The sequence below is a fragment of the Sphaeramia orbicularis genome, chromosome 9, assembly GCF_902148855.1.
Source record: "Sphaeramia orbicularis chromosome 9, fSphaOr1.1, whole genome shotgun sequence".
NCBI classification, from domain to species: domain Eukaryota; kingdom Metazoa; phylum Chordata; class Actinopteri; order Kurtiformes; family Apogonidae; genus Sphaeramia; species Sphaeramia orbicularis.
In genome coordinates this window covers 13,823,885-13,841,588 of record NC_043965.1, presented here as the reverse complement: position 1 = coordinate 13,841,588, position 17,704 = coordinate 13,823,885, and the positions used below count along the sequence as shown (strand labels likewise).

Here is a 17,704-nt window from a genome sequence, read left to right as displayed (position 1 = left end):
CCAAACATATCAACCAACAACAAAACAACCAATACCTTGGAGTATTTTGTTCATGGAGAACAAGTTGAAAAAGTATTAATAGTGGCAAAATCACTGCAAGTCTAATCATGTTGAAGCTGCAGAAACATCTTCATCAGAGTTTTTTGTTTTGTTTTGTTTTGTTTTGTTTTACTGAAAAACATCATACTTGCACGTGTTAGTGTAATTCAACCAGGATAAAAAAAAAAACTAAACTTGACTTTCACCTTTGACATTAATAATTTTTTTCACAAATAAGGTGAAATAAGACACAAGTCAGTGGGGTGGGATGTTATTTCTCTATTTGAACAAAAGGCTGGAGCGGGAACAACACAACAAGTGATGTGTGTGAAATGATAAATGGAAGCATCCAACTAAAAATCCAAATCATTTTCCAGTCTTGTTTTGTAATTTATCAAGTAAAGCTACAGCTGAGGTGTCTTACAGGAAAAATAAAATACATTCAGTATAACTTGGCAGCCAACCAAGCTATCACACACACCTGTCAATCAAAGCCTGATACAGCAGGCATCCCTTCAGTCGATAAAAAGTTATTATCAGAGGAATAACCTGAAAATGGACACAAAAAAATGAGACTAAAATGGTTCCTGGAAAAAAATAACTGAGGTGGTATTGTCAGAGAGAGGTTCAGTGTATGACAATGCAGCCTATGGGGCTTTTGGACCCAGTGTCTAGAGCGGTGGTTCCCAACCTTTTTTGGATTGTGACCCCATTTTAACATCACAAATTTCTGGCAACCCCAGACATTCAAAACAGAGACTTCTTTTTTTTTTTTTTTTTTTTTTTTTGCTGAAATTAATTTGTTTTTGATCATGTAATAGTTTGCTATACTATATTCCAAATAAATGTTAATTTTAGATGACATTTAGTCTATATAATGTATATTATTGTGGACGGACGCAGAAAAGTCAGGTGTAGATTACTGCACAAAGTGAGAATTTTATTTTCCTTGGTCAGGATATGTACAGTCAGTCCAGCTTGGATTTACAAGGTTGACAATTAATACTGAACAAACAAGAACTCAAACTAGGAATTATGAAAGAGCTGCAGCATCTGAAACCGACCACAATTAAAATTTGTCAGATAAACAGAACCACAGTGCTTCAGTTTCAGCTTCACAGCTTGTCATGTCTTTTATGGATTGGGATTGTCTCTGTCAATGCAACATGTATTTTTATTAGTAAGTTTTTATTTTTATCAATTACTAGAAATTTCAGGCGACCCCATCTGAATTCCAGGCGACCCCACGTGGGGTCCCGACCCCAAGGTTGAAAAACACTGGTCTAGAGGCTATCAGTAATATTATAATGTAAGACATTTCTGGTTTGGCTTAACTTTCAAGACGTAATGAAGAACTAAAGATAAAGGATTTTCAAGAAAAAATTACATCTGCTACATAGAAATTAGTGTATATGTTTAACCAAGACAGATGTAAACAAGGAATGTAGTTACAGTAAAATATGAACTAGAATCAAACATAAACTTCATGTAAGCTGATGCATGTGCATATCATTCATATTTAACACTTCACTGCCATTGTAAATGGATATCATCAGCGTACTTGAATCTGTGTTTTTCTTTTCTTCTTTTTTTTTTTAACTTGGGTAAAACTTCCTCAACTTTTGTGTTAATGCTGCACTAAACTGAAACACAGAATACCCCAGGGGTTCAGCATTAAACTTTAATCCATCTGTCCCACTTCAGAGTAATTTCCGCACTCTAAAAAGTCATAATCGCTGACTTAGACACAGCCTGGAAAGCGTGTCCTTTAACAGTATCGGTCACACGACTTCCCCACACATTGTACTCCTATCTCTGTGTTGGACAACGGGTCCCAGTCCACCTTTTACTCATTAAGCATATGTCTCATTTTCCATTTCAGACGGAAGATATCATAGAAGTGCACACAAAAGCACTATTTTCAGTCTCCGCTGCTCATCTCGTCTAAAAGTCTAATGAGAGCAGATCAAATATAACTGACACCGAGGGGAGACAAAGGGAGACGTAGCCCTGGGTGAGGGATGAAGCAAGGCAGAACAATGGACCTGAAAGTGCCGTCACTGCGGCGGTATGAAGAATGCAGATGATTCTGTAATGAGGGATTAAGTGATGGATTATGGGTCTTTATTAAGATGTTTCTGATCCTCATTAGGCTGAATCTCATATCAGGGTATTGATTCCCCCTCGTTCGCTGGATTGGGCGCTCTCTGGAGGAAGAAGAGAGCAGAAAGAAAGAGAAAGATGGAGAAAGAAAGATAGAGAGACATGTGCTTCTACAATCTCCTCTGAGGCATTTAACAGAGAACTATATGTCTATATATGGATTTATCTTGGAAAAAATGTTATGCACATATTTATTTTACTTGGTTGTTAAACTTATTTAATGGAAATATACATAAAGGGAATGAAATTACTCCAAACATGCATTTGACAATTTACAAATTGCATAGAAATAACATAACAATTGAATTATGTACAGGTATAAATCAGTAAGTTTTGCGGTAAAAAAAACACACCAAACAAACAAAAAAAAAAAACAGAACATAGTTGTGTTTGTGTGTAACTGGTGTGTTTTTGTGTTTCTAATGAGAACAGGCCTGAAGGAAACACATGGACTTGCAGAAACAAACCTAGACGGTCCAAAGACAATATTTACATCTCACAACAACTCTGACAGAGGCTGAAGCCAAATTGGAGCAGTGTCCGTATAATCAGAGATTCTCAGAAGTTCCATTATTTATGTGAAAAGCTGAAAATGTACGACACCAGACACAACCGTTTAAATTCCATTCAGAATTAGTCTAAACTTCCTACAAACCACTGCAGCGATTTCAGCTGACGCAAGCTTTACTTTATAGCAAGAAAGCCACAGTTTCAGTAGCAAATCAAATGTCATAACAGATGGTAAATCGTTCTAGTGCTTAAAAGACAACCTACTAAATGCATTATCCTCTGTAAGGTCACATTTTTCCAAACGAGAAGTTTTTTTATTCCCAAATTTGGCCAACACATGCAGTCTGTGTTATACTCACGTGTGATGAATGTTTCGGCCATGTTGTTTCAAGAGTAAATAAAATCACAGCTTAGTTAACTCAACATCTTTCTTTAATTGGTCTTATCAGTATCTTTGCCTAATCTACACATAATTTATATTTATTCAAAGTACTGCATGCCAAAGAATACTTGTTGGATATTATATTTTGATGGTGTATGCATGTTGCATGTATGCATGAATAAGAATAGTTAGTTGTAATATCTAACTCTAAAACAATAGCAGCATGTGAAGGAAAAAAAAACAGTTTTCATATCAAGCCACAAATGTTGCTGTATTTACCTGCAGATATGTGCTGATGTTAGTATCTAAACTTGGTAGCCTAAGCCCATCCTGTCTTGTAATAGCACTTTGTGGCATAAGTGCATTAATGGTCACTGTAGATTCTAGATTGGAACAGAATTTTTTAAAAAAAACATCTTTGAAACTATGAATTTACTCTGCCGTTACTCTGACAAAAGAAGAGGAAGGACCAGTTAAAGTAAGTGTTTAAACAGCTGGTTCCAGATTGGGAACTGGCACCAAGTCAGGCCTGGAAACACCTCATTGAAGGAATCAACTGGCCTTTTCCACCAAATCAGTGTTGGTTCTTGAAGTGGTTTCATACAAGACCATTTGAACCTTGGTGCCGTCCAAAGAACCTGAATCAACAACAGGAAGTGTTTCACGATGCCCACAGGATCATAATATGGTGACATTTTTTCCAATCATCATGAGTCATCATGAATCTCTTTCTTTCTTCAGTCTTTGAGTTATGAGTTGTTTTGTTTTGTTTTTTAGCATGTTTGTTTTTTCATGCATTCAAGTGAAACTATTATGCTTACTCATGCTGCAAACACTGGGTTTTGTCAGTTTCACTGAATTCTCCAACATCTACATTGTTGTTATAACCTTCATCCTCTTTTTACCTCCACCAGGAAGTATTGTGATCACTTTGCTTTGTGTGTTTGTTTGTGTTTGTTTGTTAGCAACTTTACAGGAAAACTATTACAACCATCTTTACCAAATTTTACCAACAGATAGGCCTAGGCCCTGGGACCAACCCATTAAATTTTGGGCCAAGTAGGCCAAAGTTCAAGGTCACAGCAAGGTCACAAAATCTCAAATTTTTCTATCTCTCATCACTGAGCAATTTTCGAAAATTCATAAAAAATTCAAAATTACTCCGATTAGCCTCCATTAGCCTAGCTTATAACAATATCTTGTATCTGGCACAAAATTGTTCACATCTACTGTGGAATGTGGACTCTGTGGACGTTTCAATTTAACATTGAAAATCCCATTTACGACACATTTTTCATTAGAACTCAACAGATATTGATTGGAATTTAATATAATTTGACATACACATGACTGGTACCGAGCTTCAACTTTTTCTGCTGTATGGAGCAACCTTTAAACGGTTTAATTTGAAAAGAAATAGTCAATCCACACATGCACACCGTTCAGGGTGCTTGGCAGAGGTTTGCGTTCTCTGAACGCTTGTTCAATTTTTTTTTTTTTTTTTGGAATATAACAAGCCCACAATGATATGCACTCAAGTTCAAGTGAATATCAAATGAAAACTGGTCTCTGCTCTCGTTGGTTCATAGTTAGGTCCACAAGCTGTACTGGCTTCATGTAGGTGAAGAAGGACTACGAGTGGAACAGTAAACATAGTGATAGCTGAAGTGCTTACCAAGTGACCATTAGTGCCATCTGTTCTCTGCAACAACCGTGTGTGGTGACAAAGAAGAGACAAAAATAGAGGCAAAAGCAAGTCACTACTGGTGTTGCTTCACATCGCCAGAGACAGCTCTTACTGAGTAGAAAATTGCAGGGTTTTGTCTAGCCCCATAAGTTGTTTATGTTGCGATACCTTATAAAAGTATGTAACTGTATTCTGTTACTGATAGTGTTACGTGTTTGCTAAGTTGTTGTTTGTGCACTCCCACTTTTTATCTAAATCTTACAAACTGCCCCTTTAATTACATTACAATTAAACATAGATAGAAGAAAATAATGACACTCAATGCCTCAACAGCTTATTTTGTGACAGTTTTATTTAGTGCAAAGAGAGTTTAATAGCAGGAGTCAGTAATGCGCCTCATGCTCATGAACCTCATGCCGCTGAAGCCCATGTTCATGAAGCTCCTGTACTCTCCAGGCCTCATGTACATCATCCTGCCTCTGTAGTGGGGCTGCTCGTACATCAGCCAGTGGCCGTCCATCACGTTGCAGGACATGCAGTTGTTCATGCGGTAACGGTCCATGATGTTATCACAGTCATCCATCAGCTCGTACATCTGACCTCCGAAGTTCTCCCTCTCATAGATCCTCATCCTGTAGGATCCCCTGTACTGTGGTGCAAAAGAAGAAAAGAAAATGTCATATTTCGCATTTACATCTTCAAACTCTCATTGACGGTTACTGTAGCCAGTTGTGGGATCTTACCATGGGGATCATACGGCAGGACCTGATGCAGTCGCTCATTCCCATCATGCTCATGTAGTCAGCGTACTCGCCCCTCCTCATGAAGTACTGGTTGCCCATGTAGTTGGTGCGGTCGTACACCATGAAGCATCCCCTCTCCACCCTGCAGGAGTGGCACCTGCTCATGTAGGAGGACATGTCGGGGCAGTCGCTCATGCACTCATAGGAACGGCCCTGGAAGTTCCTGTCCTCGTAGAAGACGATCTGTGGAAGAGGCAGAGGCTTTGGTTAGCATAGATGAAGCACAGGGGCAAGCATCTTAAGTCCCTCTTGAGGAACAAGTGTCCATATTTGAGCCCTAAGCCTCCATATAGAGAATTAAACTTAATGGGCAAGTTTATTAGCAACTGGAAAAATAATGTCAGTGATTAAACTTTAGTATGAAGTATTTTGTTGGCTACATTAGAAATCAGTGTGCTCACCCTGCTCATCATGTTCATTCCAGTGGAGGTCATTTTGCTGGTCAGTGGGCTGCTGCTGCTGCTGCTGCTGCGGCTGGTAGATGTGCTGCTGCTCTTGCTCTTGCACTAAACTGTACCCTACCTGGTTTAACCCTTTCCTTTTATACACGGACCCACAGACTGTGCCTTTGTGTAAACTGCCTGAGCCAGCAACAATGCCATAGAAATGCACAGAATATGGAGGGGTTGTGTCACATTTGCAGGGGCCAGTAGGCTACAGAAATCCTTTCAGCAGCTGTTTCTCGTACACCGCCAGGGTCACCGAAAGTGTGAAAGGGTTAACAATTGGAGGTCATACCTTGACATTGTTGATTTGCTGCTGTATACACTGTTTTGTCAGCAATAATCTTTCTCTGTTTTGTTTTTGACACATATTGAATAGTGTTTCATTTATAAAGTAATGCATGTAGTTATAGATGTTTGGAGTTGTAGATGTAAATTCAAATGCAAAGCAGTAATATTTTCCTGTAAATAGAGATGTAAATAGAAAAAAATAACAAGGAATGTATACAATGGAATATATATATATATATATATATATATATATATATATATATAGTACAGCTGATACGTGACAGAGCATAGAGAAATATGTGTATTTTAAAAACAAAATAAATTATTGACTCAAAATATATAAAACCATTTGAGCACTGACTGCCAAAGTCAATTTTACAGAATTTCCCAAATGTATCTCTAAATCCCTCAAGCATTACTTTCATCACACAGTATCAGACAAAAGTATTTCAGTTTTTCCTAAAATATAGAACTTTTCACTTTATTGGAAACTAATAATATACTGCATCTTACAAAGACATTTGTAAATTATTATGTCTTAGTCTTTTGCTTTAGTCTTTTTTTTTTTTTTTTTTTTTACAACTGAAACATGTTTTACATAACATGACACATAATGTAATAAAACCTGGACCTTAATAACAACACATACAGCCCATATAAATAGTGACACTTCATGTCGTAAAAGAGCAGTAGGCTTATAAGTTTTATGCAACAATCTTTATGAAAACAATATTAAAAAAAAAGTAAGAATCCAAGGACAGGACAATGATATAAATATTCCTTTATCTTTATTTTATTTTATTTTATTTTTTTACCATTTACCAAAACTTTGTTTCTTGTAAAACACATTGACCTTGTGATTAACTTTCCCAATGATGTTCCCCTTTTTCTTTTTCAATCTATCTTGTCAGAAACTTTTAACATTATATGGTTGTAAGATGAGTTGGCTAAGAACAAACACAACAGTCCAAACATTGACTATAGGTGCAGTTCTACCTCTGAGCACAGGAGGGCGCTGTGAAACATTCCTCTCCTCTGTCATGACTCTCTTGTCTTGGTTACAAAATCTGTGTTGTCAAACGTTGCTAAGGAAGTGATTAGGCTACTTTAAATTAGCCACACTACAGTAAACCAAAGGTAACTTCACACACTAACATAATGCATACATAACAACAATGAAACAACTGGATAACTCTGAAGCTACCAGTGTTTGTTTTTATCCACATTATCGTTGTAAACGTTAGCTTGTTAAACTAGCCTATACATTACTTTAACGTTAATGTAACTCTGGCTAACTAGCTTAGCTGTTAGCTTACTTTAGCACCGTAGATGTTGGTTGAACGTGATTTAATATAATGATGCATTTGGGCAAAAATAACATAGTGCTTATAGTAAGCGATTAAATTAAAAAAAAGGATACATTTTAGTTTTATGCTCAAGCCGGTATTTAATAGCTCCTCGTGGGATCTTGTTTCCTTTTGTTAACGTCAGTAGTTTTTGGGTTAGTTTAAGGCCGAAATCACTCATTACTGTTGCTAATGATGTTTGATAGTTTTCTAAATTGGTACATACGGCGGAAAAAAATGCTTCTCTTGGATTTTAATAGAGCAATTTACTGTTTCCTCGCATTGCTAATGTGGTCTGCACTCGTCGTAAAGTAGCTACGCATTAAACTGAATCGTATCTCGTCCTGTTTTTGTTTGTACATTTAGGTTTGAGATGAGAGATCCCCCCGACTACAGCTGGTCTCAGACATGACGAGAGGATGACTGAGAATGGCGAGGACAAAGACCTCCATCAGTTCAGTGAAGCACAGGAGAAAGGAGACTTATCTGTCAGTAAAGACAGTGCGACCCTTAAGACCTCCTTAGCAGATGTCATCACCCACAAAGAGCACAGTGATGCCCTCAGACCACCTGCTACAAAAACAGATGGAGAGATTAGTTCATATCAGCCTCGACCACCTTCATTACCCAGGCGATTGAAGCACATCAAAAGTGGATCGGTTGAGGAGAGAGTGAGAACCAGGAGGCTGCGAAACAGCCAGGAGAGTCTGAGTGACCCAGCTGAGACTGGTTCTTCTACAGACTCTCTTAAAGAGGACCAGTCACATCAGGCTCCAGGTGGGTTTGTTGTCATTGGTGCAGCCACTTCCAGAAATGACCAAGACTCCACAGTTGGACCCATCTCTCCTGTCATGACAGGATCCCCAGTCTTCCGGGATAGAGGAAGCAGTCTCTCAGAGTATGAAAGGAGACCCCAGAGCCAGCAGAGCGACTCCGCAGACCACCGGGTGAGGTCCTCCAAGGTGCGCCTTTCCCCGGTGCAACCTACGGGTCCACTCCCTGCACTGGAGAAGACCTTTGCATCAGCCACTTTAAGGGCAGCTAATAGGATTGACAGGGATTGCTTGGATTATATGGTACTGGCCAAAGAGAAGCTCGGGGACAGACTCCACAGGAACCTGAGCGACAGCAGGCTTCTGGAGAACATGGGGTCGGACAGTGCCTCTGTGAACTCTATGAGATCCACCTACAGTGTGCTTAGCCCCATCAGACCCCAGGATGTGAGGAACAGGTACAGTAAGCAATAGCAGACCACATAGAGGATGTCATTAAGTCAAACTCAGACTAGATATCAAAACTTTTTGATAAGGCTAAAGTGTTAACAGGCTATTGGAAACAGCATTAGTGGTTTAAACCTGCTAAGAGCGGTGATACAAAAAGCTAGCCACATTTACAGTTGGGTGTGTATCATCCAGTGTGACAATATTGCAGCATTCATGTGTTCATACATATAACTTACTTTGTCTTTGTTACTGAACAAGAAAATGAATTAGATAAAATGTCTTGTCTTCTGTAGCCTTTTCGATGCAGTCCAGGTTTGAGGTATTTTACGTTTGTATATTAGTTGCAAAGCTTTACTTCTACAACACTACATTTGAGACTTAAATATGATATTGAGGGATTTAGTGTGAGTTGCAAATTCTTTTTCTCTACTCTTTAAAATTTCTGTTGGATTAACAAGAAAATGCTTTGTTACAAAGTTGAAAACTGTTTTGCTGAGCTCATGAACAGTTGACTTCATAGAGATATGTGTGGTTCTTACAAGACAGGGGTGCTGTAAGCTTAAAGTCTGAAAATATGGTACGTTTGCTACAAATCAAATGAGACAATAGTATATAAAGTACTGAAATAAGCACAACGTTAAACATGCCGAAGTAAAAAGACAGTACACATTAATGCAACTGTATACAAAAATAGTAATATGACAAAACAGTAACAGTAATGTGAATCAAAACATATCATATATTTTAGCAATATTTTACTGATAATGCTGACATATAATAGTTTTGTCTGGATAGGTGTTGGTTGCAGTGGGGTATTTTTGCAGTTCGGTATTAGTATATTATTTAGGTGAAGGATCTTGTTTTTGTTTTAAGGTGGAGGTAATTAGCATGGGCCATGCTCCAGTAGCAAGAGTTCTTTTTGCAACGCTCACTGATTTTTAATCTGTCTTCAAATTAAGCATCTACACTTCACTTTGTTCATTTGCAGTGCTCACATCTTTCAGAGAAAAAGGGAAAGATAGTGGAATGAAGAGGATTAACTTGGGATCTGAGCTGATGCTTGTTCAGCACAATTTTTGACAGGAGGTTGTTTTGATGTACAATCACTGTTTAGTAAGGAAGAGCTTCATATATACATGTGAATGATTCTTTTAAATCAGAGACAAAGACCAAAAGAAATTAGTAGTTTACTTTCTTATTTATATTTTATTATTATTTCTTTATTTATTTCAGGAGTTTTCTGGAGGGCAGTGTCCTTGGAAGTGGAGCTCTACTGGGGGCTGAGGAGCTAGACCGATACTTTCCTGACAGGAGAGTGGGCATCTACATAGCCACTTGGAATATGCAGGGGGAGAAGGTATGGGGGGTGGTCTTATTTAAAGTGTACTACAGTTAACACTACTACAGTTGGATTCAACAGCTGAGTCTTAATCATGTTTCATCACATCTGTTCCAGGGGCTTCCAGCCAATTTAGATGACCTCCTTCTTCCAACAGACTCTGAATTTGCACAAGACTTTTATATCATTGGGGTCCAGGAGGGCTGTCCTGACAGGTACACAAAGTTTTGTCTTTAAGGAAATATCAATCAGAGTTATAATAACTGAGAGTAATACAGTTTGTTCCACTGTATTCAGGAGGGAATGGGAGATCCGTCTTCAGGAGACTCTGGGGCCGTATTATGTCATGCTGTATGCAGCATCACACGGTGTTTTGTATCTCACTGTATTTGTCCGAAGAGACCTCATATGGTTCTGCTCAGGTCAGTGTCTCTGTACATAATCCTAACAGAGTAAACAGTCTTTCACAGAGAAATTGGCTTCCTCCTGTACATTTTTGTTTATGTGGTCATCTTTGCTGATTTAGGCTGATCTAAAGGCTGATTGGGATTGATGTAGTTTGTGTCACATGAAGTATTCATGGTTAGATTAGCTTATAAGTTTAAGGGTGGTTGTATTCTTCACAGTCTCCTTGCAGTTTTGCACTGTTACAGCTCTAACCAAACACATTTGTTTTGGCCACTCACGCAGAAGTGGAGCACTCCACTGTCACAACCAGGATCATCTCTCAGATCAAGACCAAAGGGGCTGTGGGAATTGGCTTTACCTTTTTTGGCACTTCCTTCCTTTTCATCACCTCTCATTTTACCTGTGAGTGCAAGCTGCAAATCAGGGACGCTGTTTTTAATGTTTGATATAAACAACAGAATTAACTCTCTGTAAGAGGCCAGTTGTTGCACTTGTCCTTGCTCTTTTAATATTGCACTAGTACTTGCTCTTCTAATATTTGTCCAGATCTGTGGCTTGCTCGGTTTGTAATGCTGCCATATTCCTCTTCCAGCTGGAGATGCTAAAGTGTATGAGAGAATATTGGATTACAACAAGATTGTTGAAGCTCTAGCTCTTCCAAAAGGCCTTCCAGATACCAACCCTTACCGCTCCACACCATGTAAGTCTACACAAAAAACAGACAAACTAACCCTCTGCAGAAATGTTCAGTAAAGCTACAGGAGCTAAAATTTGAAAATACCCTCCATATATGACAGAGCAGCACAGTGGTGTCTGAGCAAATCTTAACAGTGATCAGCAATAACATGTGTATTTAACCCCCTGCCTGAATGAACACACTTATGATCAGTCTGTGTAATGGTATAATTTCCAGAGCCTGAGTCCACAAAAGTTGTGAGAATTGTTGTTTCCTTTCAAACTGCATGAATTGCAATATGCTGTAATGTAATCATGGATTTATTTTTTGAATGACACTAAAAATTGTCAAGCACTGCAGTTTAATGTCATATTCTGCAACGTGGCACATGGTATTTATATTCTCTGTCTTGCTTGTCTTAGCTGACGTCACCACTAGATTTGACCAGGTCTTCTGGTTCGGAGATTTTAACTTTCGTCTCAGCAAAAACCGTGTGGACGTGGAAAATATGATCAACCGAACAGTGGGTGATGATATGGGACCTCTGCTGGAGTGTGACCAGCTCTCCAAGGAAATAAAAGATGGTATGCCTTGCATAAAGGAGGCTATAACACAGTACAAATGTGTTTTGTCAAATTGTTTGTTGAGTTTGAGTGATTTTCTTCTCTTTGTGAATGTGCTTCTTTTTTCCCCTCCAGGCTCAATTTTCAAAGGCTTCCAAGAGGCACCAATTCACTTCCTACCCACGTACAAATTTGATATTGGCTGTGATATCTATGACACTACATCTAAACAGAGAACGCCTTCGTATACAGTAAGATGAAAACCTGCATCTGACAATCAGATACCACAGTACAACTTGATGCAAACTGGACTGAGGTGAAAAGTTTCATGTGAAAATGTTGTCCTCCACAGGACAGAATCCTATTCAGAAGCAGGCAGGCTGAGGACATACAGGTGATCAAGTACACCAGCTGCTCCAGCATCAAGACTTCAGACCACCGGCCCGTCATCGGAGTCTTCCAGGTCAAACTGAGGCCAGGCCGAGACAAGTGAGTCTAGCTGTAAAAGAAATGCATTAACATTCAGTGCTGATAGATTTAAAAACACATCATCTATCATACAGAAGGGTGAGAGTGATGATAAGGCATTTGGCCACCACACATGACTGGAACACCCTCAATGTACTATTCATTAATTGTTCAGTCTCTGAACACCACCACTGACAAAAGATATTCCAGTTGGTGTGTTGCAACTTCTGCAGATAAAGTTTGCAGAAGTTGAGTGAGTGTAGACCTCAGGATTAGGCCGCAATATAACATTCCATTTCTTTTCATACATCTCCTGAATCCTACATGCTACATCTTTATGCAAGTTATTTTGCTCTCATACATATACCATAAAACACTTAAAAAAAGGGGGTGGGTTTGAACTATAAATGATGCTTCAGCACTTGCAAGTCAGTCTAAATTTTTTTCTTAATGTTGCACGTTTCAGTGACTTTTGTGGGCGTGTCCCTTATCAGACAAAAACATGTGTCCAATGAGGGATTTTTGAGTCAGTGGTATTGATGAAAAGTGAATGGCAGCGGTTGTATGGCAAATCTCTTCCCCCTTCACCTGTTCCAAGTAGCAGTCCTCCTCAGATTATGATTCAGATACAAGTGCTGATTGGTCTGTGCTCATGCCCACTGGCAATAATATTATCAATGATACAAATACAGATGTCTGTGATATACAGGGTGTCCCATAAGTCTCCATACATAGGGGACATAATACATATGGTTCTAACATGTATTTCTTTATATTTCTTCTTTATAGTTTTTCAGCAGTGGAGGACACGCATTGAAATGTGTTCCCGACAAAATGGCAGTCATATAGAACATATTATATAAATAAAAATGGTTTATGTCAAGAAACGCTTATTTTTCCTATGTATGGAGACTTATGGGACACCCTGTAGAATGACTACAGATGTACAAGTGTTGATAGAAAATCACCATCATTAAAAACATCTCTTTTCAGGCTTTTTGAGTGGTGTTTCCTAAATTTTGATGTGCTCCTTTTGCTTGTGTGCATTTCTCAGCATTCCTCTTGGTGCAGGACAGTTTGACCGTAGCCTTTACTTGGAGGGCATCAAGAGAAGGATCACCAGAGAACTGAAGAGGAGGGAGGCCATGAAGAACCAAAGTAGCAGCACTATCTGCACTATCTCTTAAACCCTCTAAAAACCTGCTTCAGACCAGGCAGACTCCAGATGGACCAGACAGGCAATGCACAGAATCCAACAGTGTTGTAAGGACACAGAACCCACTGCACACACTTACTGGTGTATGAGTGTGTGCATGAATGTGAGGCTTTGTAAAGTGCTTTGGGCACCATGAAGGTGTGTGTAAAATGCACTATTTAAGTGCAGTCCATTTACCATTTACCAATGAAGTAACTGGATAAAGTGCTCCCTCTACTGGACATGTTGGTGAACTGTGTGTGGACCCTGGTGAGACTCAAAGGAAGTGTCTGTCTGTACCTGAGGGCAGGGACCTTCAGGACAGACAGACACAGCAGCAGCAGTCTGGACTTTATTTATCCAGCCCCCTCTGCTCAAACATGACTGACACAGTGTGGGGTAACAGGTGCCACGGTGGCTTACTCCTCAGTCACATGCTGCATGCAGCACGAACTGATTTAACCTTAAAGGCTCTGTGTAAATGCATTTATTGTCTAATTATTTCCTAGGTGTTTGAAAAGCATCACAGACACACACAGTGTTCGGGTTTTCTTGTTAAGTGTTCAAATGCCTTGTGGATTGGTCATGAACTAGACTAGTAGCAGATAAACGTTCCAGTTAACATTAAGGTGCACTTTTTTAAAGTCTTTTAGGTGTTTGCCATTGGCCAATCTTAACTTGAATGTTGTTGTAGTGTTTGCTGAATGTTTTATAGGAGAACTGTAAAAGAAGGGAGAAGTCGGCAGACGTCATCTTATTTTAGGTCAAATATCGTCATTTAAAGGTAATGCCAATGGGGAATGCATATACAGCTCATTAAGTTAGTACGTTTGATGTGCTGCTGTTGAATTTCAGGGAGATAAAATGTTTTCTGACAGCTTACTGTTTTGCAAAACTTACGTCCTATGAAAAATAGGTGTAACATCATAATTATACTGTTAATGCCTGACACTACTTATTCTCTTAATAGGCCAAGTGATCCTTTGTATGGAAGTGTACTGTTGCCAGGATTAGAATCATATTTATAACAAGACGCTTTTGACATATTTTCACAGTCTGATAAGATATTTTCATGTTTTCATGACATACATACAATATGATCATATAAAAACACTATTTATCTTCATCAATACACTATTTGCTTTAGTATAATGTAAAACAGACTGTGTGAAAGTCATCTGCAAATATCTCATTATAACATTAAAACTCCTTATGCCATCATCTTGTTATAACTACTTTTGGCAGTGATATGCTTCCATACCTTCTGTACGAGACTGAAACTGAATGCCTTACCTCTCATCTCACTGCTGTGTAACCTCATATATACGATGAACCGTCCATGTACTGTACCGCATCGATGAACTTGCATTCCCAGCATGAGCAGCAGTGGCTCTGGTGTGTCCTCTGCCCTAAAAAGTGCCTGTGGGTCTTGTCTTGATCTCCTCAGGACCTCTTAACCTTATCTGCTTTTTTTTTCTATGCCTCCTATGTGATGTAACACGCTGTAATAAATATTTAAGGCTATGTTTATGTTGACTCAGATTTAACTACACAGAACTATCAACTATGATGGATAAAATGTAAAATATTTTATTTAAAGAAATCGCCTTTATTTAACAACTGGCTGACAGGAGTTGATGCATTCATTCAGGTCAAAAATGATTGATAGCCAAGTGAATATAGTCAAAAGTGAGCCATTAAATTCACTCAAACACTTTCTGTTGGGTATGTCCTCAAGGTTGTGTATGTATGTGTATGTGAGGATGATAAGTGAGGTTAATTACTTAGAAAAGATCTAAGGGACTTGACTTTTCATATATTTTGCTGATAGGAAGCTAAAGGATAGACTGTTGTGTGGAGAAGGGGTGGGATTAAATAAGTTATACTTCCTCCCACTCCTTTTCAAATGTACGAATGAAGTCATGTATATGCATATGTTTTGTTTTTTGTTTTTTTTGTCCATGACTTCTTACTACCAGTTTTATTTCTAAGGACTAAATAAGATTACTTTGTCTTGTTGCATATTTGAAATAAACTAAACTAAAAAAAAAAGGGAACAACAAAAGTACAAAACCACTTGAGCTTACTATCACGTCACAGAACATTTAAGACACAGCAGTAACAAAAACATGAGTTACATCTTCAGAACATACTGGCAGTCACACTGATCCAGAAATTTTTTAACAATTCCTTTACTTATCAGTTAATATCCATGTTTATTGTGTCTCTTGTGCTTTAATGGAAGATAGTTAAGTGCTGCTGTTAAATATTAATATTTTTAACTTCCTGTCTGAGCTGAAATAAAGAGGCTCCAGGTGAGTTTTAGAGAGCCAATGTCCTGTAATTTTGCACCAAAAACAAGGTGCAAATTGACAGTGTAGACACCACTGGGATTCATAAAGTACAACAAAACAGCCCACTTCTTTAAATTGAAAATAATATTTGGATTTTGTTTTCCTGAGGTGCATTGTCCCTTCAAAGGAAATGCCTTCAAACTATTCCATTAATAACATAATATGGCTTCTTGTTAAATACAGATATTGAGTGTGTATAGGCTTTTCTGTAAAGTAAGTAAAACGTAACTTTTCTTTAAAATCTTCTTCTCTCTCTCTCAGAATGAGACTTGAGGCTGTGGTCATAGTCCCCTCCACAGAGTGAGCTGTGCAGAGTTCTGTGTTGAAGGGAACATTAACGTGAGCTTACAGTCCAGTATATTTACAGTGATGTCGACCAGCTGTGACTGGCTGAATGGCAACGGGTCTTATCAGAAGAGGCGGTACATATCTTTGAATTGGCTGTGATATCTATAACACTACATCTATCCCTGTTATCTCTGGACGGGGATAGGTTACCTGTTTTCTCTTTAGTGTTGCCTTTATTCTAAGCTGTGCTAAGATAAAACTGTTGGTACAAAAAGGCAAATACTGCAGTTTTGTCTCTCAAGATGACGAACAATTTCTTTAAAGAGTATAAAATGCGCCACACAGTTTATAGGACATTCAGTGTTTAGTGGTTTTCATCTGGTGCAGTTCTAGGTACAGAAAGACAACATCTACCCTTGTTGACCCCCAGCTGACTCCAGAGCAGGTTTGTCAGCTGCTTCTTCTAAAAGGTTCAATAAATAAAAATCTGCAGGGTTGAGGACCCATCTACATGTGGCTCTGTCAAAATCCCTGTGTGAGATAACCCACGATGCCCTTGCCTATACTCATGTCACTGCTCCATCAGTCGGATTGACTTCTTAAAACTGGACAGGAAGTCTGCTAATCTGTAACCTGATCCAGGTGAAGGAACAAGTCAGGAACCAGCCTTCAGTACTTTCACCAATCGTATTCATCACCAACGCCAGGCCCAGGCTCATTTAGAGCGGGAGCACGGCTTAACTAAACATCTTCTCCATAAAATAAATGCTTCCAGGTTACTCCCAGTCCAGGTTCCTCTCACAGAAGCATCTGATATCAATTACCAGGAATGCTGTATCCAGCCTGCACCAATAGCACCATGGCAACCAGCAGCAAGTCCACAAGCCCTGAGCAGATAGGAGTCCCTTTCAGACACTTGTAAGGCGGGAAATGATGATTTAGTAATGAGTTCCTGATGAATCTCATTGTTTTTCATAACAATCATGGCCAACATATAGGAAAAAGACTGTACTTCAAATACAGTTTGATCTGTGGAACTGCAGAACTTGGGTTTGTTGACTTAAGGAATCTTAGCCATGGACAGATGGATGGAAATGATGGATGGATGCTTTACAATCCAACTTTAGGTTTTCAGTTGTAAAAATTTAACTACACAAACTATTTAAATCTCCCCATTTTTGCTGTGTTATCTTTCTAATTCATGGTAAGTAACATGCTCTTTTAGGTTGCATCATGTTTTAAAACATTAATGGAAAAGGAAACCATGAAACCACCAGTTCCAAGCAATGTGAGATATTTGTGATGTTTAGAATCAATTGCAAGAAAAAGAATATTAAACTTCTGGACCATAAAGCACCTTATTTATGAAGTGATAGAGGTGGATGTAGTGAGCCCCTCATTTACTCCTGACTACCTCAAAGGTTTTCATATTTAAAGTTAGGATGCACACTATAAATATAAGAGAGGTAAGAGTTGAACTTTCTTTGATTTTTCTTATATTTGAAAGACAGCATAAAGAAGGCTTG

General features: G+C 38.6%; 3 protein-coding genes and 1 long non-coding RNA gene across 4 annotated transcripts in view; 3 read left to right on the top strand and 1 right to left on the bottom strand.

Moving 5' to 3' along the window:
- Positions 1–5,121: 5,121 nt before the first annotated feature.
- LOC115426415 (gamma-crystallin M2-like) lies at positions 5,122–7,136 on the bottom strand. The gene is made up of 3 exons (XM_030144537.1): positions 5,986–7,136; positions 5,525–5,767; positions 5,122–5,430 (listed from the first exon to the last, which is right to left on the bottom strand). Exons 1-3 carry the CDS (start codon positions 6,016–6,018, stop codon positions 5,152–5,154), a joined length of 555 nt encoding a protein of 184 aa, XP_030000397.1. The 5' UTR covers positions 6,019–7,136; the 3' UTR covers positions 5,122–5,151.
- Positions 7,137–7,184: 48 nt separating this feature from the next.
- Positions 7,185–13,624, top strand: inpp5e (inositol polyphosphate-5-phosphatase E). The gene is made up of 11 exons (XM_030144534.1): positions 7,185–7,455; positions 8,031–8,895; positions 10,121–10,244; positions 10,344–10,441; positions 10,524–10,648; positions 10,917–11,036; positions 11,227–11,334; positions 11,733–11,894; positions 12,009–12,124; positions 12,226–12,362; positions 13,396–13,624. The coding sequence occupies exons 2-11, from the start codon at positions 8,084–8,086 to the stop codon at positions 13,526–13,528; spliced, it is 1,935 nt and encodes a 644-aa protein (XP_030000394.1). The 5' UTR covers positions 7,185–7,455; positions 8,031–8,083; the 3' UTR covers positions 13,529–13,624.
- ptgs1 (prostaglandin-endoperoxide synthase 1) overlaps positions 13,529–17,704 on the top strand; it is a 20,990-nt gene continuing 16,814 nt past the window's right edge. Inside the window, exon 1 of the mRNA XM_030144535.1 lies at positions 13,529–13,626. Coding sequence (XP_030000395.1) covers positions 13,583–13,626 — 44 coding nt within the window. The 5' untranslated portion in view covers positions 13,529–13,582. The remainder of the gene's footprint in view (positions 13,627–17,704) is intronic.
- Positions 13,748–15,865, top strand: LOC115426416 (uncharacterized). The gene is made up of 2 exons (XR_003936335.1): positions 13,748–15,274; positions 15,590–15,865. It is a non-coding gene; the product is annotated as an uncharacterized LOC115426416 (long non-coding RNA).

Coding starts and splice junctions, on each gene's coding strand:
- inpp5e (XM_030144534.1), top strand. CDS start 8,084: ATGACTGAGAATGGCGAGGACAAAGACCTCCATCAGTTCAGTGAAGCA. Junction 12,125..12,225: donor AGAGAACGCCTTCGTATACA/GTAAGATGAAAA, acceptor TGTCCTCCACAG/GACAGAATCCTATTCAGAAG. Junction 12,363..13,395: donor CTGAGGCCAGGCCGAGACAA/GTGAGTCTAGCT, acceptor TGCATTTCTCAG/CATTCCTCTTGGTGCAGGAC.
- LOC115426415 (XM_030144537.1), bottom strand. CDS start 6,018: ATGACCTCCACTGGAATGAACATGATGAGCAGG. Junction 5,768..5,985: donor GAATGAACATGATGAGCAGG/GTGAGCACACTG, acceptor CCTCTTCCACAG/ATCGTCTTCTACGAGGACAG. Junction 5,431..5,524: donor CCTGCCGTATGATCCCCATG/GTAAGATCCCAC, acceptor TTTGCACCACAG/TACAGGGGATCCTACAGGAT.